A 27,284-nucleotide genomic window follows, 5' to 3' on the forward strand; every position below is an offset into this window, starting at 1 on the left:
TAGGAAGAGTGCTGACCTAAAAGTATGGAGGCAAAGGGTCAGGGAGATATCACAGCGTTCCCACCAGTCCCTGCTTGGATAATGCACCTTCAGTCAGTGAAATCTGAATCCTCCTATGTCCTTGCACGGATACATGCAACATACTGGGTGTACAAGGACTTACCTGTAATTGTGTAGGGATAATAGTTCCATGCCTTCTCTGTAACATAAAATATCTTGGGAACAACAGCTCTAGCCCAACTAGGCAGTTTGCTAAGACGAAAGAAAGAAAGAAAAAAAGACAATTAGAGTCTGTCCAGGGCCTCACCCCGCTACCATATCTTTCCGGAGAAACTGACTGCTAGAGAAATCAGAGGACTTCTATTTCCGCTCTTCTCTCTGTAGCCACTCGGTCCCCACCTCCCTGGTCTTTACCATAGTTAAATCGTCCTCAGTTCATATTTAGGACACATAGGATGGCCACAGACAATAGAAGGCAGGAGAGAGGCACAGAATGGATTGGTTCCCCAGAAAGAACCAACACTGCCAATACCTTGATTTCAGACTTCTGGCCTCCACCCTGGGAGGAGATAAATGTGTGTTGTCTAAAGCCACCCAGTTCACAGCCATTTGTTGCTGCAGCCCCAGGAAACTAATGCAAAGACAGAGTCATTCCTCTGGAACAGGCACCCGGACAGCCATTTGCAGAAAACATTCTCAAAACAAGGAAAACCCAAGACCCTTGGTAAACCAAGGACGAATTAAGTTTTGCTTTGCTTTGTTCTGTTTTCCTTCTGAGGCAAACCCTACAGCTTACTGCAGGCCCAGAGAATTCCTTTAAATATTATATTTAAATATATAGAATGATATACTACTGAAATATGGCTGCATGATTTTATTCCCCCCCAGAACTCTACTGTGGCGTTTTCTGTCTTTCCAGATGCTACCATTTTGTTTCTTTCCTATGCTGGTGCCTACAGCTAAGTGTCTGGGACACCAACGTCTAGCAGTACCTCACACCCAGAGCGATGACGCAGACTCCCAGCTCCTGAGGTCTGTGTGTTGGCAATAAAGGACATCAAGAAGCGGTTGTGAATTGCAAGCTGATCTAGCTAAGAGAGGGGGCACATCTAGGTAAAAGAACCCCAAACCCCCAACCCCTCTTAGACATGGGGTTTAAGTGACATCCAGAGCCAGTAAAATACTGTGCACCTTGCATGTCTTCCCAAATTGTTTCTCTTATTTCTGACAGTATCCAGTCCCTGCTTTTTAAAAGAAAAATATGTATTTTCGATGGCTGGTCAGACCTAACCCAAAGAAAGCTCCAGGCCGATACTCAGCACTAAAACAAATGGGGAAATCAGAGCCGCCCCACCCCCCGTCCCCCTCCCCCCAGAAGCCGAGTGAGTGTCAGATGGAGGTCACTGCTCTCAGGTGTGCTATGAGGGGCGCACGGAGCAGTTTTATAATTCACAGGACAATTCTTCTTGCTGATCTAACGCAGAATGTCTCACTCCCATAAAATCATCTCTGCAGTAACTGCTCATTTACCTTCCCTTCAATCTGCTTAGAAGGAAGGGGCTGCTTCCCGACAGGGGTTTTTACAGCTTTCGCCTAGGATTTATTCTTTCAGTCACTGAAGCTGGAGGGTAATTGGGGTCAACGCTGAGAGTGGGAAGGTCGCGTTGGGCTGGCTTGCGGGAAGTGGTCACGAGCATAACCTCCCCCAGGTGCCCTCCTGTTTGCCACCACACCCCAGAGTGATATGCCAGAGGGTCATACAGGGAGGTGTGGATTCTACTCACAGGCAAGTGGTTTTCTTGTGCTTTTAACGGGACCGAAACAGGATTGTGGAATCTCCCAAAGGAAGTTAGGCATTGTTCAGTTTAGACAAAGTACTTATGTCTCCTTACAAGCATTAGAGCCCTTTCTCCACTGTTCTCTAGTGGGGGGGGGGGTGTTCCGTCAACACTGCACCCCTCCCCAGATTCACCAGCCTCCTCTTGATACCAATTTGGGGCCCAAGTCTTCCTCCCTCCATAACTCAATCCCTCTGTCATTTAAAAAGTCTCCCAGCAGAACCACATCCCTAAGCAACAATCATTTTCTGGAAGGAAGAGACAAACACTGGCCATTTTCCACTCATGTTGAAATTTGTCCTATTTGTAAGTGGTCACAGCTCCAGGCTCTAGAATCTTTATCTTAGCTGCTTCATCCACCAATGTATGCAGAATATGCAGCACTATAATCAAATACCTTTTCCAACGAGACACCCGAAAACACATAACATTTAGCCAAGATGGCTGATACGATTTTATGTGACTTCTAAACAGTCTGGAAAGGAGGCCCTTCTGGTATAATCCATTTACCAGGCCAGGCACAGGAGGTGTTGGAACAAAGTCTGTGATATGCCATTTAAATATTTTTAAGCCCACTAGAGACCTTCTCCTAGTCCCTAACTTCCCCAGAGCACATTCAACATTCAAATCGTTTTTGTCTGAGAAAGTAAAATTCATTTTTCCCTGCAGCAATAACTTATCAGGGCTGCAAAGGAAAATGGAATTAAATTAAGACCCCACTGCTGCTGTCCCTTTCGTGATGTATACTGCCTACAATTCCAAGGAGAAGCCTGTCATTCAAACTCACTACCTGGCATCAAACAAGAACCTCTCTTCTGGAAAGGTGGCATGACTTGAATCACGTCCTCTTGGTCCAGTGGCAGAGACTAAACCTCCCAAGACCATCTCACCATGGCTCAGGCTTTAGGGACACTGAGGAAAAAGACAAAATTCTAAAACCTTTAAGGAATTAGAAAACGTGCTGACGTGGAATGTTACCACATTTCCCCAAAACCTTTGTCCATGCCTACCGAAGACAGACTTTTCAAATTGTTTTGTTTCTTACTTCTTTACCTCACATGGAACAGAACATATATCAGTGACAGCTGGTCAACTTGTCCCAGGTTAAATGGGACTGTCCTGGTTCTGAAACAGGAGAGAAGGGGGCAGGGCACAACCTTTGAAAGAATGACATAGCCCGAGGACATGACATAAACTGATTAGAACCAAATGGGTCCAAGATGGTGGACAAGTTGACTGCACTAGACCTTGAGCCTTAGTATACGCTCACATCAGTAAGCTAAATGACATACCCACAGGCACCGTGACAGTTCCAAGAAGACCATAAGGATCAAAAAGTGGGCAGTGGTCCAATTCCTGGAAATCCCCACTCCTTCCCCAAATAGCTGGAATACTCCTCCTACTCATTAGCCTATGAAATTACCCACCCCTATAAAAACTGACAACCCCATACCCTGGTGCCTTTCTCACCTTCTGAGGTGGCCCACACTCTGTCTGTGGAGTGTGTTTCTCTCTAAATAAATCCACTTCTTACCTATCACTTTGTCTCTCACTGAATTCTTTATGCAATGAGACGTCAAGAACCTGAGCTTCATTAAGTCCTGAAACCAGGTGTGTGATCTCAGTTGGAAGACTGTGGGTTTTGGCCGGGTTTGAGTCCCAGCCACGTGGGTTCAAGTCCCAATCTGGGTTTTGGCCGGGTTCAAGTCCCGGCCATGTGGGTTCAAGTCCCAATCTGGGTTTTGGTTGGGTTTGAGTCCCAGTCTGGGTTTTGGCCAGGTTCGAGCCCCAGCCACATGGGTTTGAGTCCCAATCAGGGTTTTGGCCAGGTGTGAGTCCCGGCCACATGGGTTCAAGTCCCAATCTGGGTTTTGACCGGGTTTGAGTCCCGGCCATGTGGGTTCAAGTCCTTATTTGAGGTGCACAGTTTCAGCTGGCAACCACGAAGGGACAGTGATAAGGTAAGAAAATGTTGAGAGTCAGCTCTTGGTCCTAAAGAGGCCCGTGGGATGCCACAAGCCATGCATACTGGGGAAGATGCTCTGCCAGTGTCTGCTCATTTTTGACTGGCGGGTCAACCCCGTATACTTATGTACATCCAACAGCAGGTCCAGGACAGAATTATTAACCTCTATACTCTTCTTCTTGACTCTGAGGTTTTTCTCCTACATTCTTGCATTCTTGTTCATTCCTGCTCTATTTCTTTCTTTCTTCTGTTAACCCCAGAAGACCTGTGTGACCACCAAGGTGTACTTTTTATTGCTTTTACTCCCCTCCCTCTGACCCTTACAAGTGCTGACCCTTTATTCCCAGCTTATAGCTAGACCAACTCCTGTTCATCATCAACACCGTTGGGGACGTCTTCTGTGCCATCTCTTTGCGACTTCTGGGGAACTAACACCTGGTTGAGAGACTACCTCGGAAGGGATAGCATCTAAAATTGTAAGTGCAAATCTTGACTAAATTGCGTGGTGGATTTTGATTTAAGAGTGGAATTTTGGATAGCTCAGGAGTTAGAGACGTCACCTCAGGCTTGTCTGAAATGGGTCAGGGCTGCATCAACCCCAACCAATACTCTTCTGGGCCATATACTCTGGGGTCGGGAAAGATTTAGACAACAGGAATTAAAAGGAAAAAAACTTAGTGCGTTATGTAATCAGGTTTGGTCACAATATGAGTTAGGAAATTTACAATGGAGTGAAGTACCCTATGTTCAAATTTTCATGGCCTTGTATCTAGGCAATGGAACCCAAAAGGAATTAAGGCATGTGTAGCTTGGGAGGGATAACTCTAGGAAGGACACAAAGGACATTTCAACTGACTCACCCTACAGGGCCATGGATCCCGAATGAACGTGGATCTCTCCTCCCCTGAGGTACAGGCCCTTTTGGCTATGCATTTCATAGCCTAGTCTGCCCCAGACATCAGGCACAAAATTCAGAAAGCAACTGCTGGTCCTCAGACTCCAATCAATGAATGATTTGTTCCAATTGGCTCATTAGGTTTTCAGTAATAGGGATATGGCCAAAAAGCCTGAACGCACCAAGAGAAATATGTAAAAGCCCCACATGATTGCAGTGGCTTTGTCTGCTCAAAGACCACCAAAGGGGAAGCGGCTTTTCTGGGCCAATCTGGCCCTGGCAGACCACAAGACCCACAAGGCCAGGGTACCCTGTGTGGACAAAAGGCACTGGAGGGAGGATTGGGATCAATGTGCCCTTTGCAAACAGCCAGAAGACTGAAGGGGCCCAAGGCCGAAAGTGGCTCTGCCTAGAGATACCATCTACCTAACTAATGTCATGCCTCGGGTGGTCATTGATGCGGCGGGCCACTTGATAGAATTTCTTACAGACACTGGTGCAACCTTCTCCGTCTTAACCCAAAGGACTGGAAAACTTAGCAATCATAAGGAATACTTAATGGAGTTGTCAGGGAAGAGACAGGGGCACACTTTCCTGGAACCCTTTTTGTGCAAGATCAGTGGCCAGCTGTTTTTCCATTCCTTTCTGTTTGTGCCTGACTGTCCTATCCATTTAATGGAAAGAGATTTATGAACTACGTTAGGGGCCACTCTGTTTCTTGAGGGGCAAGGGAACTACCCTCATCACCAAATGGTTCTAACAAAATGCAAAAAGAAACAGATAAAATCTGAAGCTAAAATAGAAGCCTTAGTAGACCCTGGAATGTGGAATATTGAGGTTCTGGGCTTGGCCAAAGATATCCAGCTGGTGATTATTAAGTAAAAAGGGTTATATAGTGTCTAAATATAAGGTACACATTTCTTAAACCTAGGGAAGATCCTGAAAGATATTTGTAAGTAGATTACCAAAATAGGAGGCCACCGGTCTGACCAAACTGACCATAGCTGATATTCAGAGCCCGATAGGAATTTTGGCAGAGGGCTTCTCCCCTAATCTAAATAAGGAAAAATAAAAGTTTCCAACAGAGGTGAATGGGTATGTCAGTCCTTCAATATCATTGAGGTAACCACCCAATTCTTTGAAAAAGAAAACAAAACGGTCCTTGTTTTACAAATGTAGTCTTTACAGGACCAGAGGTGTGGCTCCAAAAATAATCCAAAGCCCATACTCCCCAAACCTTCCCTATTTATTTTAAGAGGCTTGTAAATATTAAATAAAGGGGAAATGAAGTCATCCTAGGAGGAACTTGCCTGTATCTTTGAGATGCAAATGTCCTATCTGGTCTTCTCAGGAGCGCTTATCTCTGCCATCTTTTTAAAAATTTTAAAAAGAGGGGCAAAGTAATTTAGAACTTGACTTGTCAAGGATAAATAGAAATCTTAAGTGTCTTTTCTGTGAACAGTAGTAAAAAGGGTTTAGCCATCTAGGTAGGTGAGCTTGATTTGTTCCATCTGCTAGAAGCCCAATTTGAATCCAACTCCTTGTAACTGATGGCTTTTATGTTGTACCTGACTCAGGCCTGAAATTTTGGAATGGGAACTATGAGCCCTCTGTTTGTGTGTTCATATGTATCTATATGTACGTTGCAGGTATATGGTATTGCCAAAAATTAATTCGTAAAAGAGATCTACTTAATTGGCTTTTAAAAAATTAAGCGCTTATATAAATACTCAGAAATAAAAAACAATCTGGCCAAAATGAATTTCAGGTTCATGTCATCTGGAAAATATTCAGTACTAAACTGCTATCTGGTATTGAGGTGGCTTAAGTTTGTTGGTTTGATTAATACAGACAAGTTAGAGTCATCCATGTTAAACATAATACTTCTGTTGTACCTAGGATTATTAGAAGTCAAATAACACCTTATTCTTTCTGTTACAAATCTGTCAACAAGAAAAGTAACTCAATGTGAAAAATACTCTTAAGAAAAGTAAGATATGTGTTTTTAGTAAAAGAAGGTGTGAAGAATGAAAAATACTGAAAAGAGTTATGCATGATCAGGATTTTCTAAGACTGGATTGAATTTAGTTGGGTAAATGGATTTTGTTAGGAATGGGCTAGAACAAGACTGGATTTGGTTTCTCCAAACTATTCTTGAAATGCTGCTTTTGACAACAGATTGTGTGAGTTTCTTTGCCTTTAAGTGACTTGTATTTGCTTTTGAGATCTTTTGTAACTTTGGTTAAGGAATAAGTATTGACTCACAGTGACCTATGACCTTATTTGATCAAGTGTTTTAAAACTTTTTGACAAACTTCCCAAATATCAAATTTTAATTAAGTTTCTTTTGATTTCCAGCTAACTTTGAGGTACTTTAGAGGTCCCTGAGGTATCTTAAAGAGAAATATTTAATTAGGATTATTTGGTGTGCTAAGTTAAATGTAATCATTTGTAATTCTGGTTATTGTAACCAAGTTTCTTTATCGATTACACTGTAATCAGATGTTTAACCATACCTTTTAAGTCTTTTGTCATTTACAGATATTTTTGTACTCTGATGCTGTTAAAAAAAAGTGCTTCATCATCAAGGAGATTCATAGAAAGGCTACGGAAACAATTACAACAGTTCCACATTAAGATGCTGGCTATGTGAGGATTCCAGCCCATAGCGACTTAAAACAAGGAGCTGCTCTGCCGCTGGGGCCCCTAGATCAGGCATCCAGAGATTCTTACTGCCTGACAGACAGGGCTGATGCCCCTACTCAGCCTGGAAGCAGTTATAGAAGACAGACTATCTCCCTCTGCTTCCCATAAGAATATGGGAGTAAAATCTCTGAGGGGAGAATGAAACAGGAGGGAAGGGGGCAGGGCACAACCTCTGAAAGAATGACACAGCCCGAGGACGTGACATAAACTGATCAGAACCCAATGGGTCCAAGATGGCGGACAAGTCGAATTCCACTAGACCTTGAGCCTCAGTATATGCTCACATCAGCAAGCTAAATGACACCCACAGGTGCCGTGACAGTTCCAAGACCGACCATAAGGATCAAAGAGTGGGTGGTGGCCCAATTCCCGGAAATCCCCGGCCCTTCCTAAAATAGCTGGAATACTCCTCCCACTCATTAGCCTATGAAATTACCCATTCCTATAAAAACTAACAACCCCATACCCTGGTGCCTTTCTCACCTTCTGAGATGGCCCACACTCTGTGGAGTGTGTTTCTCCCAAGGCCTTTCTAACTTTCTGAGATGGCCCACACTCTGTCTGTGGAGTGTGTTTCTCTCTAAATAAATCCACTTCTTACCTATCACTTTGCCTCTCACTGAATTCTTTCTGCGATGAGACATCAAGAACCTGAGCTTTGGGGATTCCCTGGTGGTGCAGTGGTTAAGAGTCCACCTGTCAATGCAAGGGACACAGGTTCGATCCTTCGTCCGGGAAGATTCCCACATGCCACGGAGCAACTAAGCCCATGCGCCACAACTACTGAGCCTGTGCTCTAGAGCCCACGAGCCACAACTACTGAAGCCCGCGCTCCTAGAGCCTGTGCTCCCCAACAAGAGAAGCCACCGCAATGAGAAGCCCGTGCACCGCAACAAAGAGTAGCTCTTGCTCGCTGCAACTATAGAAAGCCTGTGCACAGCGAAGACCCAACGCAGCCAAAAATAAAATTAATTAATTACAAAAAAAAGAACCTGAGCTTCATTAAGTCCTGAAACCAGGTGTGTGATCTCAGTTGAAAGACTATGGATTTTGGCCGGGTTTAAGTCCCAGCCGCCTGGGTTCCAGTTCCAGTCTGAGGTGCACAGTTTCGGTTTTAGCACTGAAACGTCCCACACGCTAAATTCCTTGGTCCTGAGCAAAATGGGACAGTTGGTCATTCTAGAGCAGTGGTTCCCATTTCAATGGGAAAGCAGTGGGGGAATTCTTCCCCCCAGGGGGTATTCAGCAAAGTCTGGGGACTTTGAGAACTGGCTGGGGGTGAGCGGGTGGGGAGACGCTGCTGGCATCTAGTGGGAAGAGGCCGGGGACGCTGCTCACCATCCTACACTGCTCAGGACAGCCCCTCAATGACAAAGAATTATATAGACCCAAATCTTAAACGGCACCAAGGTTGAGGAACCTGGACATAAGTGGGTATAATCACCGTAACCTTCTCATACTTTCCTTAAATCACAAATGATCTGATAAGAAGGGCCCATGGGCAGGCATGATCTGAACTGGCCTCACGTAAAGAGAATTTATCTACTTCATAAAGAGCTTCTGGAACTGAAACCTAAACCATTCCTCCCTTCTAGCTCTTTACATTCCAGATTATCACCAAATTCTCCACCATATCTAATCTCACTTTGCAATTTATGTTCACTTGGGGATATTTTTTGGATCTAGGAGGTCTTGAACATCATCAGGCCAAATGGAGTCTAAATGGAGTCTAATTTCATTTTCTCAATAAGGGTCAGAATTATGACCGTCTCAACTAGACACTTTGGACTTAAACATTCCTGGCAGAAAGTCCTGAGTTCACAAAATAACAGTGCTTTGGGAATTCCCTGGCGGTCTGGTGGTTAGGACTCAGCACTTTCACTGCTGCGACCCGGGATGGGGAACTAAGATCCTGCAAGCAACGCGGTGGAACCTGAAACTAGCCACTGTCTATCCTAAGATTAGGCTCAAAGAACTGAAGCTCATTTAAGTGATTCTTAAAAGGACTTAGCTACCTTCATATCTTCATTTCCCACTGGTTCAGGAGGGATCTTCTGACCTTTTTTTTCTTCTTTATGCCCAAATCTGACATTTGACAGTTGTTTAATAATAATTATTTGTTCCTCTCCCATTCTGTGTACAGTGATTTTCTGAGGTCTTTAAATTTCTTCTCTGCTGCTGTGATTTACTCATTTACTCTTTTTTTTTTTTTTTTTTCCTGGTACGCGGGCCTCTCACTGCTGTGGCCTCTCCCGTTGCGGAGCACAGGCTCCGGACGCGTAGGCTCAGCGGCCATGGCTCACGGGCCCAGCCGCTCCGCGGCATGCGGGATCCTCCCGGACTGGGACACGAACCCGTGTCCCCCGCATCGGCAGGCAGACTCTCAACCACTACGCCACCAGGGAAGCTCTCATTTACTCTTCTTAATGGTTTTCTGGCTGGTCTTTCATCCTGATCTTAATGTAATTCTTTATACTGAAGCAAAGAGATGAACAGAGGTTTCCGGACTAGAGCCATCACCTGTGAGAGACAGGGCTGCTGGGGCATCACCCACAGGAAGTTCCTTGAACTTGGACACTGCCACCACTCTTCCTATAAAAGGACAGTTTGTGCTGAGATTCCGGGAAGAGAAGCCTGCCTCGTGTCAGTTCTTGGAAGGCTCTGCGTGTGGAGAGTGTTAGGGTAATGTGGCAGGGGTGTGGGGAGCACCCAGGGGAGCCAGCCACATGTGTCAACATCACCAGGCAGGAGTGAGGCAGAACCAAGGTGGAACTCACTTGACGAGATGCCCTGTAAGATCCCAACCAGGCCTAAACATTCTGTTTCTGTGATGTTCCATGGGAGTAGGTGAGGGGGCAGAAGGCAGGGGACCCGGCAGCATGAGAACCCTTGGCATGTTCTTAAGGACTGAGATGGGGACCAAATAGAAGAGCATGGACTGAAAGGTATGTCGGGAAGAAGGCTCTACATGCTCTATTTTCTCCAGTATATATACATATATATATATATATATATATTTTAAATAAATTTATTTATTTATTTTTGGCTGCCTTGGGTCTTCATTGCTGTGCACAGCCTTTCTCTAGTTGCGGAGAGCGGGAGCCGCTTTTCATTGTGGTGCGCGGGCTTCTCATTGCAGTGGCTTCTCTTGTTGCCAAGCACGGGCTCTAGGCGTGCGGGCTTCAGAAGTTGTAGCTCGTGGGCTCTAGAGCACAGGCTCAGTAGTTGTGGTGCACGGGCTTAGTTGCTCCGCGGCAGGTGGGATCTTCCCGGACCAGGGTTCAAACCCGTGTCCCCTGCCTTGGCAGGCGGATTCTTAACCACTGTGCCACCAGGGAAGTAACATCCAGTATATATTAAAAATACTATTAATTTATTTAAGATTATATTCTATATATATAGAATATATATTTATATAGAATATATGACTGAATAGTCTAAAATATATAATGTTCTTATATACATGGCTATTGTGTACCGCCTGTCACTCATAACTAGAACACAAGTTCCCATCAGGGCAGGGATCTTTGTCCTGTCCACTGCTGCTCACCCAGCCAGCACCTAGAATGATGCCTGGCACACAGCAGGTGCTCAATACATATTTTCTGAATGAATGAAGATCGTCTCTGGATATTCAGAGGTCAATAATAACCATGAAGAGTCTTTCAAAATAGTGTGGAAATAAGCTCTTAGGTCAGAGTCTCTGGCCCCGACACTTCCTCTTTGACCTGTTGCCTGGGTAGTGGGCTCTCCCTCTGCCACATGAGCTGTGGACAGTTAGCTCGTACTGTGGGGAAGATCTGGGAGAACAGGAAGAAGAAATGTGAAAGAAAGACCCAAGCCACAGCAACAAGGCTCTACCAATGAGCTGGTAGGTAAGGTAAAGTGACCAGCTGGTGGCTTTGCTTAACCAGTTAAACAGGATTCATGGCTTAGGGAAGCTGTACCCTCTCCTACCCAGAGCCACTAGAAGCCAGGAGAGGTTGCCCTGGAAGGCAAGAGCCATGTAGTGGGAGAAATGTTCGCGTCGTGCAAATCGATTCAGGCATTAGGCGGAATCACCGTTAGAAGCTGGCAACCCTCCCTGACTGGCAGCTGCCAGCACAGCCTAATTAATCCAGCAGCCGTAGTGGAGAAGAACATGACACTTCATGACTGATAAACAAGCCTAAAAATAGGCTCCATCTTTTCTCCAATGCCCCTCCACCCCCACCAGATTCCCTCCCCTCATGGGCTTCAGTGGGAGGGGACTGGAGTGATGCTAGGGATGAAGTGAAAATGAAACAGAACAAAAGAAAAACACATGATTCTGGACAACAGGTTTTATTTAGAATCACTGTTCCAGAGTTTGATTAGTATCTTGCCTCCTTTCCCTGGATGCCAGTTGAAACCAGGATTTTTGAAGACAAGCCAAGAAATACCACTTATTTGGTTAACTGAACTGGATCAAAGGCCCAAGGACAACCACCAAATGTACTAATGTATTAGAACTAATGTAATGTTCTAAATGCATTAGGCAGTCACCCAAATGTACTGCACATAACAGTGTATCAGACGCTATAGGAAGGACCAGAGAGTGGAGTAACCCCACAGTACTGGGAGATAAGAAGCAAGTACTAAAAGGATAAATGGCATTTGAAAAAGACATTATGCTTAATTTAAAAATGGGCAAGGGATTTCAACAGACGTGTCTCTGAAGAAGACATATAAATGGCCCGTGAGCACATGAAAAGATGCTCAATGTCATTAGTCATTAGGGAAATGCCAATCAAAACTCAAGCAAGATACCACTTCCCACCCACTAGGATGGCTGTAATCAAAAAGACGAACAATAACAAGTGTCGGTGATTATGTAGAGAAATTGGAACCCTCATACATTGCTGGAGGGAGTGTAAAATGGTGCAGCCGCTTTGGAAAACAGTCTGGAAGTCCCTCTCCCCACCCACTAGTAGCCTGGCTTGGCCTGGGAACTCAATGGGAAGCTTATGTTTGGAATTTTATTTTATTTTATTCTATTTACTTATTTTTTTGGCCATGCCATGCAGCTGGCAGGATCTCAGTTCCCCAGCCAGGGATTGAACCCAGGCCACAGCAGTGAAAGTCTGTAACCATAACCACTGGGCCACCAGGGAACTCCCCATGTTTGAAATTTTAGAACAAATGATAGAAAGAAAAAATGGACAATTCAGACCCACCCACAGCAGCCATGATGGTAACGGCAGAATGAAAAGGTCAGTTTCACTTAAAGATGGCTGTCATCATTGCTGCTCTTGGCCTCTTGGAGCTGCCCTGAGAGCTGTCCATTCTCAAGCCTCCAGATAATTCTGTGGACCACTAACATCCTTACACAAAATGTCCTTTCTGGTCAAGACAGACTCAGAGAGGAGGCCCCGATGACACAGGCACTGAGTACTTCCAATGCCCCAGATAGTTGCTTTGGGTAATAAATCAATAAAGCAGTTTCTGAGTGTGATTTGTCTTCCCATACAGATTGACATAAGGAAGAGAATGCATTCCCTTTGCCAGCTCGTGAATTCAGGTCCACAGGACATTGATATTTCTCTGCGTTAAGTTATTTATTTATTTGGCCACACTGCGTGACATGTGGGACCTTAGTTCCCTGACCAGGGATTAAACCCGCGTCCCCTGCATTGGAAGCGTGGAGTCTTAACCACTGGACCACCAGGGAAGCCCCTCTGTGTAAGTTATTAAGTGGGCACTGGAACATCTTGGCTACTTCCAGTCCAACTCTCAGGACCCACTTCCCTGTGGTCAGTGAAGGGGTCCACAACATGCTACAGTGACATCAGGATTATTTTGAGCTGAAGACATTTGAGAATCCAACAGTCGCAGAAAGACACTTTTTCTGAACTCCCCTTATCTGCATAAAAACACAACCTCCCAAAAGAATTCAACTGTCATAAATCCCCTCTCCGTGAGTTTCGCAACCAGAGAAGATTGACTCCGATCACCAGAGAAAAGAATTAAGCACCAGGATAAGAAATCACCTAAACAAACATTGTCACAATGTCTATCTTGTCTCCCATCCATTCTCCTAAGGCCTCATTTATTTTTCATACAAGACATTTGTTTTCCCATAAGTCTCTTTTCTCTCCCTCCCTTATTAAAAATGGTATATAAGGGCTTCCCTGGTGGCACAGAGGTTAAGAATCCACCTGCCATTGCAGGGGACACGGGTTCAGGCCCTGGTCCGGGAAGATCCCACATGCTGCGGAGCAACTAAGCCCGTGAGTCACAACTACTGAAGCTCGCACGCCACAACTACTGAAGCCCATGCACCACAACTACTGAAGCCCGCGCACCTAGAGCCCGTGCTCTGCAATAAGAGAAGCCACCGCAGTGAGAAGCCTGCGCACCGCAACAAGGAGTAGCCCCTGCTTGCCGCAACTAGAGAAAGCCAGTGCGCAGCAACGAAGACCCAACGCAGCCATAAATAAATAAATTAAAATTTATTTTTTTTTAAATGGTATATAAGCCCCAAATTCTAACCACCCCTTTGAGTCACATTTTTCTGGATGCTCTCGCCTATGTACATGAATAAAAACTTGTCTTTTCTCCTGTTAATCTGTCAGTTTCAATTTAATTCTCGGGACCCAATCACCAATAACTAAGTAGACTGAAGAAAAGTTTTTCCTCCTTGACACCACTCATAAGACGGACAGATGAACTTACAAATAATGGAATCGGTTGACCTAGGACCCTACTTTGATCAGAATACAAGAACCATGTCTTAATTATTAAGAGATTCTCTCCAACACCAGAGCAATTTGTTACACACTGTCAATTTCAATACACACTCATTTAATGAATTACAATTACAAAGCAGCCTCACCAACATGGCAGTCCCATGACCTGTGCATGCAGGACATGGGTTAACTCGAGGTGGGTTAACTCTAGTTTTTAACTACAAAGTAGTAGGTTTGGTTTACTTTTATGATTACGAAAATACTTATTATTTTATAGTTATGTCACATACCAATTTTTTCTTTCTTTCTCTCTTACTAAACCATAATCTCCCTGGTTCTGAGATAAAATAATGGACCTACTTTAGATTTGTGCAAAAGGAGCTAAAGGTATTTTTTTTCCTGTGCCTCACTGGTTATTCATTTATGTATGCTGGAGGAGAGATGAGATAATATCTGAAACAGACTTTAAGCACAGAAAATTAGGGTTGAAAAGGATCTGAAAGGTTGTCCATTTTAACCACCTACTTGATGTTTGAATCTACTCAAGGACAGCCTGACAAGGGTGTGTTCTGCTTATGCTCAAACACCCCCAGCAGCAGCATAATTGACTATAAGTCACCTTACTTTGCTCTCTGATGGCTCAAATACTTAGATTTCTTAAACTGAGCCTAAATTTTTCTCCTGGCATTCTCACCCATTGGTCTTAGTCTAATTGGTCCTCTTGAGGTCATCTAGAATACATAGCCTAATCCTTCTCCCACCTGATCAAAACATTATACACCCCAGTCTAGCTTTTCTAGGTTAAATGTCCTTGGTTTCTTCTGGTATTCTTCATATCACTTGGGTTTCTAGCCCTAAGATTCATATGAACAATTCTGGAAAAGTTCAGTAAGTAGGAGAGACTCACCCTACCAGACATCAAGACTCCTTATAAAGCTGTAGTAATTAGGAATTTTAGGACTATATTCTCAAATTCTGTTTAAAAACAACCTGGTTGGCATTTTAATTAGTTTTGCCTTAAATTTATAATTGATTTGGGAATTGATGACAACTTTATTACATAGCTTTTCCCATCCATGAATATTCTCATTTGTCTAGGTTTTTCAAAATGTCCTCTGCTAATGTTTTATATTTTCCTCTGAAAAGATTTTGTATATCTTGTGGATTCTTTACTGGCTACCTTTAGGTTTCCTTTCTCTTATAAATGAAATTTTTAAAAATTATTTTTTCCATTTATTGCTCCCACTCTATAATAGTGTTACTGATTTTTGTATTATGAATTTTATACCCAGCAATCTTGTCAAATTCTCAAATTGATGTTAACGATCAGTCATAAATCTGATCAGGTCATGAATTACTATTATTATACTCTGAGGTATTTGATTTGCTAAAGTTTCATATAGGATTTTCCTGTCTATGTTCTTAACTGAAATCAGTCTATAAGCTTCCCTTTTATACTGTTATTGTTCAGTTTTGTTATCAAGATTCATGTGGTGGGCACTATTAGTTGCCTTCCCAGCCATCACCATGTATTTCCCACCCCCTTTCTTAGAAGCAGATCATGCCTCTCTTGAACATCTTTCCTTTTTAAATCAGGGAGGAAAATCTCACATCTCATTGGCTGGAACTAGGTCACATGCCATCCCTAGATGCAAAGGTGGCTGGGAAAATAAGTATCTGACATTTTCAACCCATGAAATACTTAGAAATTTTTACATTTCTAAATGATGAAGGAGTTCATTTATTGTTGCTACCAATTTCTTATTGTCATGCTTTTTAATCAGTCAACAGGATCTACACAATATTGATTTTCTGGTATTTGAGACTGGTTTCTGGCCTACTTTGTATAATCAGTTTTTGTACACTTTCATGTGTGTTTGAAAGGCATGTTGGTTCCAGGGTCTATTAATGTCCACTAGATCAAGCTTGTAATTCTGTCATTTACATCTTCTCTATGTTTGTTCAATTGTTTGTCTATTCGATCTATCAGTTTATTTATTTATTTATTTATTTTGGCAGTATGCGGGCTTCTCACTGTTGTGGCCTCTCCCGTTGCGGAGCACAGGCTCCGGATGCGCAGGCTCAGCGGCCATGGCTCCCGGGCCCAGCTGCTCTGCGGCATGTGGGATCTTCCCGGACCGGGGCACGAACCCGTGTCCCCTTCATCGGCAGGCGGACTCTCAACCACTGCGCCACCAGGGAAGCCCTATCAGTTTGTTAAACAAGTAGGTTAAAATCTCCCATTATAACTTTAGGCCACTTGTGATTTTGTCAGTGTTGCCATATCTCTGTTGAGCTAGGTTCAGGTTTAGGGTTCAACACACATTATTGTTGTGATCACTGACACATTTCGCTTTATCATCTGACAAACAAAATTTGTTTTCCATTTACTGTGCTTTTTGTAGGCTTCTCTTTGTTCTTCCTCTGCCTTCTATTGGATTGGTCAAGTTTTCTCTTGGAAGTTACATATTATTTTACTATTCTTTTAGAGGTTACCTTTACATTTTGAATACACGTATTTGCCTTAAATTAAAAAAAATATTTATTTATTTATTTGGCTGAGCCAGGTCTTAGTTGCAGCATGTGGAATCTTTTAGTTGTGGCATGCAGGCTCTTAGCTATGGCATGCAGTATCGAACCCAGGCCCCCTGCATTGGGAGCATAGAGTCTTAACCGCTGGACCACCAGGGAAGTCCCTGCCTTAAATTTTTTTAAATTAATAAACATCTTTTTTTTTCTTCCTAGATGATATTAGCAACTTAGAGCACTTTTTTTTTTTTTACTATACTTACTACACTTTCATCTTCTGTTATTATTGTCTGTTATTTAAATTCCACAAATATACTTCCAATAACTAATTATTCATATATTTGAAACATTCTATGCTCATTCAGATTTGTCTAGATGTTTACCAATTTCTTTGTTTACTATTACTTCTAGATTCCCCCCTCCTGTTTCTTGGTTTCAATTTCCTTTTACTTCAAGTACAACCTTTAGTAGTTCTTTCAATCTGTGTCTCTGAGTAGCAACCTTTCTCAGCCCTTGATTGTCAAAAATGATTTTTTTTGCACCATTCTCAGTCCCAACACCCCATTTACATGCACCAAGGCCACACTTCCTGTCCCCTTATAGGAATGACATCCACAGCCCCTAGATGTCAGGGCCCACACTCAGTTCTGACACCCCCCACCTTACTTAGCATTAACTCATCTGCTTTCCACTCCAGTTAGTTTCCTCTTTATTTCTAGTACCTGACGATTTCCCTTTCTTTGCTTTGAAATCAGCTTTATATTGTTATATTTCATCCTGTGTCTGTCATATGAGGTGGGGGGAGGGTCCGTATTAATCCTTTTAGTTATTATTACTGGAAGTCCAGATATTCTATGTATAACAAATTTCCCTCTTACTAATGTTTAGTATTCTCCTTTAAAACAAATGTCATATATTTTGATAGAGAAAACAGACATGACAGAGACAGCTGGACACTTCTTGTTCTGTTTCAGGAAACGTTATAAAGTTTTCTAATTTCTTGAATTTGGTACACAGGGAACATTCCCCAGGCAATAACTGTGGAAAATGCAATTGTCTGCCGAGAAATGGAATTTTCTGTAGGTTTGTATCTATTTTCTGGCACCGCCCCCCCCCCACTTCTCTTTGCTCTACAGAGGTGATCGATGCTCCATATTTGACTTACACCCTTTGCACTAAGAATGCCACAGCAGCATATTGAGAAACCTCTCTCCGCAAGGAAGCCATCCCCAGGCTAGACCTGGAGCTCAGCTACTCCTGCAAATCAACAGCTGGCTGCAGGCTGCACTGGTTCCAAATCCTGGGCATTCACGGCTACTGATAGATGAACAAGATCAATCTCATTTGCATTTCATCGTGACTCAGGAATTCCCTGGTCCGGCTTCCCTGGGAAGATGAAAATGTGTTGATGTAATCAGCCCAGTGTCAGGATATTGGCCTGAGAGATTTCCAAATACCCTGGTGACAGGACACAAACCCTCCCAGCAAGAAGAAATAGTCCCCTTCAGCCTGTTGAAGGGTAGAGGTCATACAAGAATGGGGGAATCCAAATATGGCTCCTCTCAGAAACACGTGACCGTGGCACTGAGCATGGAGAAATATTCACAAGTGTCAGTGTTTAAACTGGGGACACAGTCCAGCTACGATGCTGGAAGTGCCTTCTGAATGAGAAATGGCCAATAGGAGAGGCCATATATGGTGGTAAAGAGTATTCATGGAGATGCCAGCAATGACCACAATGGTCATTATGCTGGTTCACTGTCATAGACAGTTGCTTTTGAGAAAAGATGGCACGTGACTACAAATGTTCTGACCCAGAAAAGTGAAAGGAAGAAAATGACCTGGAAGGGGGGTGTAAGGTCGGGAGAAGATCAGACAAGCCCCAACAATCAATTATGTCATTAGTGATAAGAAAACAGAAGACATTAAAGAATGTATTTTGCAAAACAGAAATGGCAGTCCTGATCAGCGCTGGTTGATGATCCTTGAATCTTTACCCTTTCAGAGGAGAGATGACAACCTCTACCTTGGGAAGGATGGGTCTACTTGAGAAACAGAAACCACCCGAGTACTCCATATCCCTTTGGTCACAGGTGACCAGTGGTTTGGTCATCTCCCTTTGCGGACACCCGAGTGGTCACGCGGCAGGAAGTGGAAATCTTACTGAGTCAAGACCCCAACAGCACACGGCCACATTCAGCGCCTACTTTTGTACAACTTACAGGCAAAGCTGCCTCTTTCCTTCTGCTAACCCGGGACCAAGGGTGAAGACAAAGTCCTTTAATTCTTAAGATCAGATTTCATCTTTAACATGTCGTGGAAGGGTTGGGAGAGGTAAGAGGAAAGCGCCTCCTGACGAAAACGCACTTGAGGACTATTCTGCAGAATGCAGGGGTTTCTGTTTTTGGCAGCAACCAGACTGGCAGTTTTGGAGGGTGGATGTAAAGACTTTCCAAGTCACCTTTTTATCCCAGACAGTCACAGCCTCTACCTCAGTCTTTTTTTTTTTTTTTTTTTTTTTTTGCTGTACGCGGGCCTCTCACTGTTGTGGCCTCCCCCGTTGCGGAGCACAGGCTCCGGATACGCAGGCTCAGTGGCCATGGCTCACGGGCCCAGCCGCTCTGTGGCATGTGGGACCTTCCTGGACTGGGGCACGAACCTGCATCCCCTGCATCGGCAGGCGGACTCTCAACCACTGCGCCACCAGGGAAGCCCTCTACCTCAGTCTTGCAGTGGGGCTGGGTGGGAGCCCCTGGGCAGGGTGGGCGCCCGGAGGCAGAGCACCGGCTGCCAGGACTCACCTGTTGAGATACACGCGTTTCTCCGTGAACTGCCCGTTCCCATGGTGAGGGTCCTCGAAGGGCTCGTTCTGGACGACCTCCACCCCTTCTCCTCGGTCGCTCTGTTCGTGGCTGTGCTTGCTGATCATGTACAGCTGTCCGATTTTGTACTACAAAACACACAGACACAGAGGGGTCAGACCCATCGCTCACCTCCGAAAACTGCCCCCGCACCACCACCGCTGCTGCGCCGCAAGCAACTCAGAGCATCAGCGCTTTCTGCTGAGAAAAGAAAGCAGGCACGTGGGCCTGATGTTACTCTTCCTTAGGAAGAAGGTGGAGAACGAGCTGTGAGTAGAAAGCAGAAACGGCCCGTTCCTGTGAACACTTTGCATCACCTTGGCAGATGCTTGCCGGTGTGGCCGACGGCCTTCAAGGTTTGGCAGCCGATCAACCAACCCATGGGTAGCGGCCGGGAGGTGGGCACGCCGGAGTCTCCCTTTCCACTCTGGCCCTACAGGGTTAAGTGGCGCTGAAGTCCTATTCTGCTTGGCTCAAGACAGGCTCAGACAGGCTAAGGTTTGTGATTTCTGTCCCTCCTTTCTGCCTGATTAACTGCATTGCTGGGCACAAGAGGATTAGATGTCACCTGTCTCTTCCATCGCCTCTCAAAGTGTTCAACTCTCCTGGAGGCCTCTGTCCCATAGAATGGTGGTTCTCAAAGGTGGCTGGACGTTAGAGTCACCTGGAAGCTTTAAAAAAAAAAAAAAAAAAACCCTCCAGATGCCCAGGCCCCACTATGAGTGGAAACTGTGGACCCACCTTTAGGCTGGTCCACAAGGAGGAAAATCTACAGTATCTTTAAGTCCTGGGGCCTTAGTGCAGGGCCTTCCAGGCTGAGATGCCAGAAGTTACATGTGCTTACACGAAAACGATAAAATGGAATAACATGTAATGTGAACACTTTCCGTGCTGCCTGTATCTCTGAGCTGTTCCATTCTCTTTCTTGCCTCTCTGAAAACCCTGGGGCCAGCAGGCATCTCTTCACCCAGTGAACTTCCAAAGTGACAAAACTAATCTGACGGAGGGGAAAAGAAGAGAGAGAGGAAGGAGGGAGTCAAATGACTTTTGCACCGAGGAAGTCTGCTCAGAATCAGCAGGCAGGGCGATGAGACGCTGCTGTGGTCCTTCCACAGGTTCGGTGTGAAACAACACACAGTGGCGGCATCATCAAGGCCCGAGGGACGGGGGGAAGGGGCCTGAGCTGCAGCAGGCTAATGACGGCTCCGGGTTATTCCCAAAGAGCCCAGGCCAGCAGGTATGTAGGTCCCCTGTCTATGTGCATAAGAGAGAGAAATAGATTTTAAATTAAGGGGGCATGTATAATGTACAAGTCAACAGTGCAGTCAGTTCCAAAGCTGAGAGGACACACACGTCCAAAGGTCCCTCTTCCATTCTGAGGCAGGTGCCGGGAGGGGAGTGTGAAGAGAATGGGAGAGGCTCTGGCGTGAGGCCAGCCTGAGGGACCAGGCCCAGTAACCATGACAATGGGAACAGCAGCTTTCTGGCTCTTCTCAAAGGGCAGTGCTTCCTGTCTGTGCCACGCCTCTTCCCCAGAAGGGTCTGCATTTAAAATGATTTAATGTAACTGTGTGTGTGTGCTGAGGATAAGAGCAGGGAGAGGAGAGAGGAAAATCGAAGATAAAATTTATTTTTAAACAAATTTTGGGATTAGAAACTTGCCTTGGCTTCCCCTCTTTCCTTTGCTCATAAAGACTGACTAATACTGTTTCAAGGAGGAAGACAGTGAGAAAAAGTTTACAGATTGGAGATACGTGAGATCAACACTCTACCTTATACGGATGGGCACACAAGCCTGGAACAGCATGTCCAGCTGCCCAGGGGGTGGAGATTTCACTGGCAGTTGCTTTGTACTTGGAGTTCAAAAAAATACTTGTTTACTTACAATGGAATATTACTGTGCCATAAAAAGGAAGGAAGTATTGATACTGATACTGCTTAATGTGTGTTACCAGTTGAATTGTGTTTTCCCAAAATTCATATGTTGAAGTCCCAGTACCTCAGAATGTGACCTTATTTGGAGATAGGGCCCTTACAGAGGTAATCAAATTAAAATGAGGTCATTAGGATGGGCACTAGTCCAATAGGACTGTTTTCCTTACACAAAGGGGCAAGTTGGACGTAGAGACACTCACAGGAAGAATACGAGATGAAGCGATGCACGAAGATGGCCATCTACCAGCCAAGGACTGACCTGGAACAGATCCTTCCCTCCCAGCCTTCAGAAGGAACCAGCCCTGCCTGCTGACACTTGATCTTTGACTTCCACCATTCACAACTGTGAGCCCTTACAACTCTGGTTGGTTAAGCCACCCATTCTGTGGCGCTTTGCTATGGCAGCCCGAGCAAACCCATACAATGGGTACGGGGCTTCCTTCTGGGGTGATGAAAGTGTTCTGGATCTGGATAGAGGTGGTGGTTGCACAATATTGTGAATGTACTAGATGCTGCTGAATTGACTTTAAAATGGTTAATTTTGTGTTATGTGATTTCCACCTGGTGGAAAGGGAATGCTGCTGCCATTCCAGTAAACAATGAATGTTTGCCGGTCATCAAGCCATTAGCCACTGTAGCCACACAACGCCCCCCACCCCCAGCCCCAATGGCGTGCCCTGAGGGGAATTCAGGATGGAGAAAAAAACGTTAACATTCTGTGCTTTGGATACTGGCCCTAGACAGTTAAGATGTATATCTAAGGAATCATTTCAATGAGCCCAGATTCTTGCATCTTCCCACACATAAAAAAAACTCCAGGCCTTCCCTGGTGGCACAGTGGTTAAGAACCCGCCTGCCAATGCAGGGGACACGGGTTCGAGCCCTGGTCCAGGAAGATCCCACATGCCGCAGAGCAACTAAGCCCGTGCGCCACAACTACTGAGCCCATGCGTCACATCTACTGAAGCTCACGTGCTCTAAAGCCTGTGCTCAGCAACAAGAGAAGCCACCGCAGCGAGAAGCCCACGCACTGCAACGAAGAGGAGCCCCCGCTCACTGCAACTAGAGAAAGCCCACGCGCAGCAACGAAGACCCTACACAGCCAAAAATAATAAATAAAAATAAATAAATAAATTTATAAAGAAAAACAAAAAAAAACTCCTATATATTCTGGCTCCTCCTTTACCTCTTTGGAGCAGTTTCTCAGAGCTCTAGGACTCAGTAAGCTCCCCAAATACAACTTAACTTGCATCTTTTAGGTTGTGCATTTTTCTTTAGTTGAAAACCTCAATTTAAAAAAAAAAGTGTTGACCCCACTTCTGAAGCAGATACCCCTAAGCCAAAATGCTGTCAAGGGCTTTAGTCGGGGGTGGAGGGACTTGACAGAAGGGATGCCTATCCCTGGACCATCTCCAGGAGCTCCAACTCACTCACGCATGAAAATGTACGGGACCAAGGGCGACGCATGACACAGAAAAGCCATTAGCCAGACGCGAGTCAGCCTGGCTGCGCTCAGCTCGATTGCTTCCTGCCCTATTGAAAGGAAAGGGCCGAGGCAGCCAGAGGAGGGCCTGGCTGCTCAGCCTCATTGATCATTCTGGTGGCTCCTGAAAGAGCCATTGCAGGGCAGACACCAGCATTAGCTCACTAAGATAGCGTCAGTCTGTGGGCAACTGACAGACGCTGGATGCAGTAACGAGGGTGACATTGTCGGGGGTGGCGGGACACTCAAGCCCAGACACTGAGGTGGTCAAGGGCCCTGCAGCTGTCACTTTACTCACGCTCAAGCAAATCAGGCCTGTTCTCTGGGTTGTGGCCATCTGAGCTGGGGCATCCAGAAGCAGAGGTTTTAAACCACAAACTGACTCAAAGACACATGCATCCAGAAGTTTCTCAATTAGAGCGGACAGGGCAGGACAGAGAGTCCTTCAACCATGTCTCAAAATCACCAGAGATACTCCTAAAAAAAATGGCTGAATCCTGGGCCATTCCAGCCCTTTTACATTCACACTCTGAGGTAGAGGGAAGTTGGGGATCTTATCCAAATACACGCTAAAAGCTGAGAACCACTGCAGCAGAGAGTGGGGAAGGCCTTCATTAGTACTTGCTCAGTACCAGACGGTGCCAAGACCAAAAGTTTCCATCTTTAGGGGGCCTGTTTCTTCTTTCCCCTTTTAACACTGAATTCTTGCAAAGCTCTATCACTAATTTAGTGAGAATACTACATCACAGATCATCAACTCCAAACAAACTTGTATGTGAAATGAAGGCTGCGAAATCCATAGACTCAGAAGGATTCTGAAGACATTGAAGCCAGAGAATCGATAACAGAATTGATAATGATGATTGTGGTGGTGATAAAGTAAAGCTTAACTGATTGCCTATCAGTGTGAGGCACCAATTAGGTGCTTTATATTCATTTCTAAGATTCAGTGATTCAGACAGGTACAATGATTCAGACAGGTGCATATTTACAGATGAGGAAGCTGAGTCTCCGAGAGGCTAGAGACTTCCTCCTGCCACGTGGCTTCTAGGTGGCAGAGCTGGGGTTTGAAGACCATAGGTCTGTACTCTTTCTTCTCCACTCAGCTTCAGCCCTTATTTCTCTAACAGGTGAACTGCTTTAACAAACCTAGATCTCATTATGATGAACAAAGAGGGATGGTTCAGAGCCACTGCCTTTGAACTTTGCTATTTCAGAAGATGAAGAACAAAAGTCTGATATCATTTGAAAGATCAAAGTTCTTTAAACTGTGCGCACATATGGAATGGAGGAGCAATTTTGCTCTAACTTTGTAAAATCTACTGTTATCATTCCAGAGTTTGGGGTAATCATCATCATAACAGGCAATCAGGATTAGAGACAGCTCTGTGCTGCAGGGCTGAGCCTCCATGAGAGCCATCATCAGAACAGCTACCCCAAATAATTCTCTCTGTAGTCAAAAAAAAAAAATCATGGGGATGCAGATCTTTCCCATTTGCATGCAGCGTTGCATGTTTGATAAAGCTGCAGAACTCGAGGGAAGGCAGAGTTGCATAACATGCCTGGAAAAGCCAAGGGGTTTCATCACTTTGTACTTTTGCAAACTCTGTGACTGGGCACGAACAAGGTACTTAATACAGTTCACCTCAAACCTTGATTTTTAGAAAAGGTGACCCCAAGTCAAAACTCCTGATTATGGTAAGGGATTATTAACTGACCATCACCAACACCTAAATAGCATCCTTGCCGTTAGAAGTACTGGACCCAAAGTTTTAGGTTCAGTAGAACCCTAAGCTTTCACTTAACTGCCCCTTCCCCCAATTGCTGAGCTTCAGAGATCTCTGCAAGGCCAGGCTCCCATATTCCCCTCCATAAAGAACCAAGGGGGTGTCATCTTTCTTCCAATCCCTCCCTTCCTGCTCCCTTTCTTGTCCTTCATCAGTCCCAATACCGTTTTCAAACATCTGATGTGAAAGGTGGGAACCACTGTTTTGCAATAAACATCACTCAGCCTGGATGGAGTTATTCCCTGATGTTATAACTCAGGTCTTCAAGCCCCCAGATCGGGAATCAGAATTTACAACTATTTCCACTTCTACCATCAAAACAGACGGATACCACACAATATGACAACCACAGAGAAATACCTGTCCCTCTGACTTAACCTGATATCATGTATGTTTCCATCTTTGAAATGTGCGTGATTCCTGCCTCTCTCACTCTGGCTGTGTGGAGAGAGGAAAGAGCAGAGGGTGATACAAGGTGGCATTCCTGGGAGTTTCCCACATTATTCACATCACCCTTAATGCTTTTCTTGGCTTTTTTTCCCCAGTCTGATCTACTCTCAATACATGGACCTCAAAGCACAGTGGAGCAATTGCCTCACGATGCCCAAGGAGGCCCCTGAAGAGAGTGCCTGAAAGATAAAACATCACCCAGGACTCCAGTGCATTGCAGTCTTCACGCCAAGTGGTGCCAAAATTGTAATTCCACTCAGGGAAGGGGATGTGATGAGGCCAGATTTTAACAACCTCATATCAGAAAACTAGAGGCTAGAGCCAGCTGTTTTCTAGAATGTCACAGCACAGCTGAGGCAGTGGGACAAACGCTCTGGTCCAGCAGTCGGCAAACTATGTGGCCTGGTGCCTGTGTTTTTAAAATAAAGTTTTATCGGAACACAGCCGTACTCATTCATTCTGTGACTGCTCTCATGATACCACGGCAGACACCATGTGGTTCAAAGAGCTGAAAATATTTACTATCTGGTCTTTTACAGAGGAAGGTTGCTGACCCCTGTCTAGTGCAGTGCTACTGGGTCCAGCACTAACCAGCGCTGTCCGGGATGGTGGCCACTCACCATATGTAGCTTATGAGCATTGGAAATGGGGCCTGTGTGATGGAGGGACTGAATTTAAAATTTTCTTTCCTTTTAATTAACTTAAACTTTAAAACTGATACTCGGGCTTCCCTGGTGGCGCAGTGGTTGAGAGTCTGCCTGCCGATGCAGGGGACATGGGTTCATGCCCCGGTCCGGGAAGATCCCACAGGCTGCGGAGTGGCTGGACCCGTGAGCCATGGCCGCTGAGCCTGCACGTCCGGAGCATGTGCTCCGCAACGGGAGAGGCCACAGCAGTGAGAAGCCCACGTACCACACCAAAAAAACCCCTAAAAAACTGATACTCGATTCAGCTATAAGAAAACTTTTACATATGTGTGAGACACACCATTCAGTAGACATAAATCTACTGTTTAAACTGAAAATTTTTATGAAATCTCAATTCACTTCAGGTACCTCTGATGAAATTTTAGCATCTGGCTTGAGATTGCTTATAAGTGTAAAACACACACTTAGTAACAACAGCAAAAAACTTAGTAACAACAACAAAAAAAGTAAAGCTCATTAATAATTTTTAAATTGATTGCATATGGAAATGATAGTATTTTAGAGATACAGGGTTAACTAAAATATATTCTTAAAAATAGCTTCACCTGTTTCTTTACATATGTGGTTTGCATTTGTGGCTCACATATTTCTATTGGATGGTGCTGGTCTAAGCCCTAAACTTGACCATCAGGGATGGAGAGTCAGGCCATCAATCCATACCAAGACTTCAGAGGCTGGCTGGTCAGGTCAAGGGTTTCCATGTGTTTCCAAGCTAGTGAGGTAAGGCACTGGTAATAAAGGATACATTTGGAGAAGCTCTCCCTTTCTGAGGACTGGCATTACCTGGACCTCCAGAGAGGTGATAATTGTTCACTGTGTGCTATGGTGGAAAGCACTGCAGTTTTAAAATGGAAAACCTGCAGCCAAAGTCCTGATTCTGCCTTTGATGAGTTTTGTAACCCTAGACAATTGGCTTAACTGAGCCACGGTTTCTTATCATGGGACTAAGGGGCTTCCCAGGTGGCACAGTGGTTGAGAGTCTGCCTGCCGATGCAGGGGACACGGGTTCGTGCCCCGGTCTGGGAAGATCCCACATGTTGCAGAGCGGCTGGGCCCGTGAGCCATGGCCGCTGAGCCTGCGCGTCCAGACCCTGTGCTCCGCAACGGGAGAGGCCACAACAGTGAGAGGCCTGCGTACTAAAAAAAAAAAAAAAAAGGGGGCCTCCCTGGTGGCGCAGTGGTTGAGAGTCCGCCTGCCGATGCAGGGGATGCGGGTTCGTGCCCCGGTCTGGGAGGATCCCATATGCCGCGGAGCGGCTGGGCCCGTGAGCCATGGCCGCTGGGCCTGCGCATCCGGAGCCTGTGCTCCGCAACGGGAGAGGCCACAACAGTGAGAGGCCCACATACCGCAAAAAAAAAAAAAAAGGGACTAAGAAAACACCTCATGGGACATGGTGAGAATCAAGTGTGAAAAAAACTT

At 45.0% G+C, this 27,284-nt stretch overlaps 1 protein-coding gene across 1 annotated transcript in view; it reads right to left on the minus strand.

Moving 5' to 3' along the window:
- PITPNC1 (phosphatidylinositol transfer protein cytoplasmic 1) overlaps positions 1-27,284 on the minus strand; it is a 265,101-nt gene that overhangs the window by 112,601 nt on the left and 125,216 nt on the right. Inside the window, exons 2-3 of the mRNA XM_060081471.1 lie at positions 19,443-19,591; positions 164-252 (exon numbers count right to left, since the gene is read on the minus strand). Of these exons, the coding sequence (XP_059937454.1) occupies positions 164-252; positions 19,443-19,591 (238 nt within the window). The remainder of the gene's footprint in view (positions 1-163; positions 253-19,442; positions 19,592-27,284) is intronic.

The sequence above is a fragment of the Mesoplodon densirostris genome, chromosome 18 (assembly GCF_025265405.1).
Source record: "Mesoplodon densirostris isolate mMesDen1 chromosome 18, mMesDen1 primary haplotype, whole genome shotgun sequence".
NCBI classification, from domain to species: domain Eukaryota; kingdom Metazoa; phylum Chordata; class Mammalia; order Artiodactyla; family Ziphiidae; genus Mesoplodon; species Mesoplodon densirostris.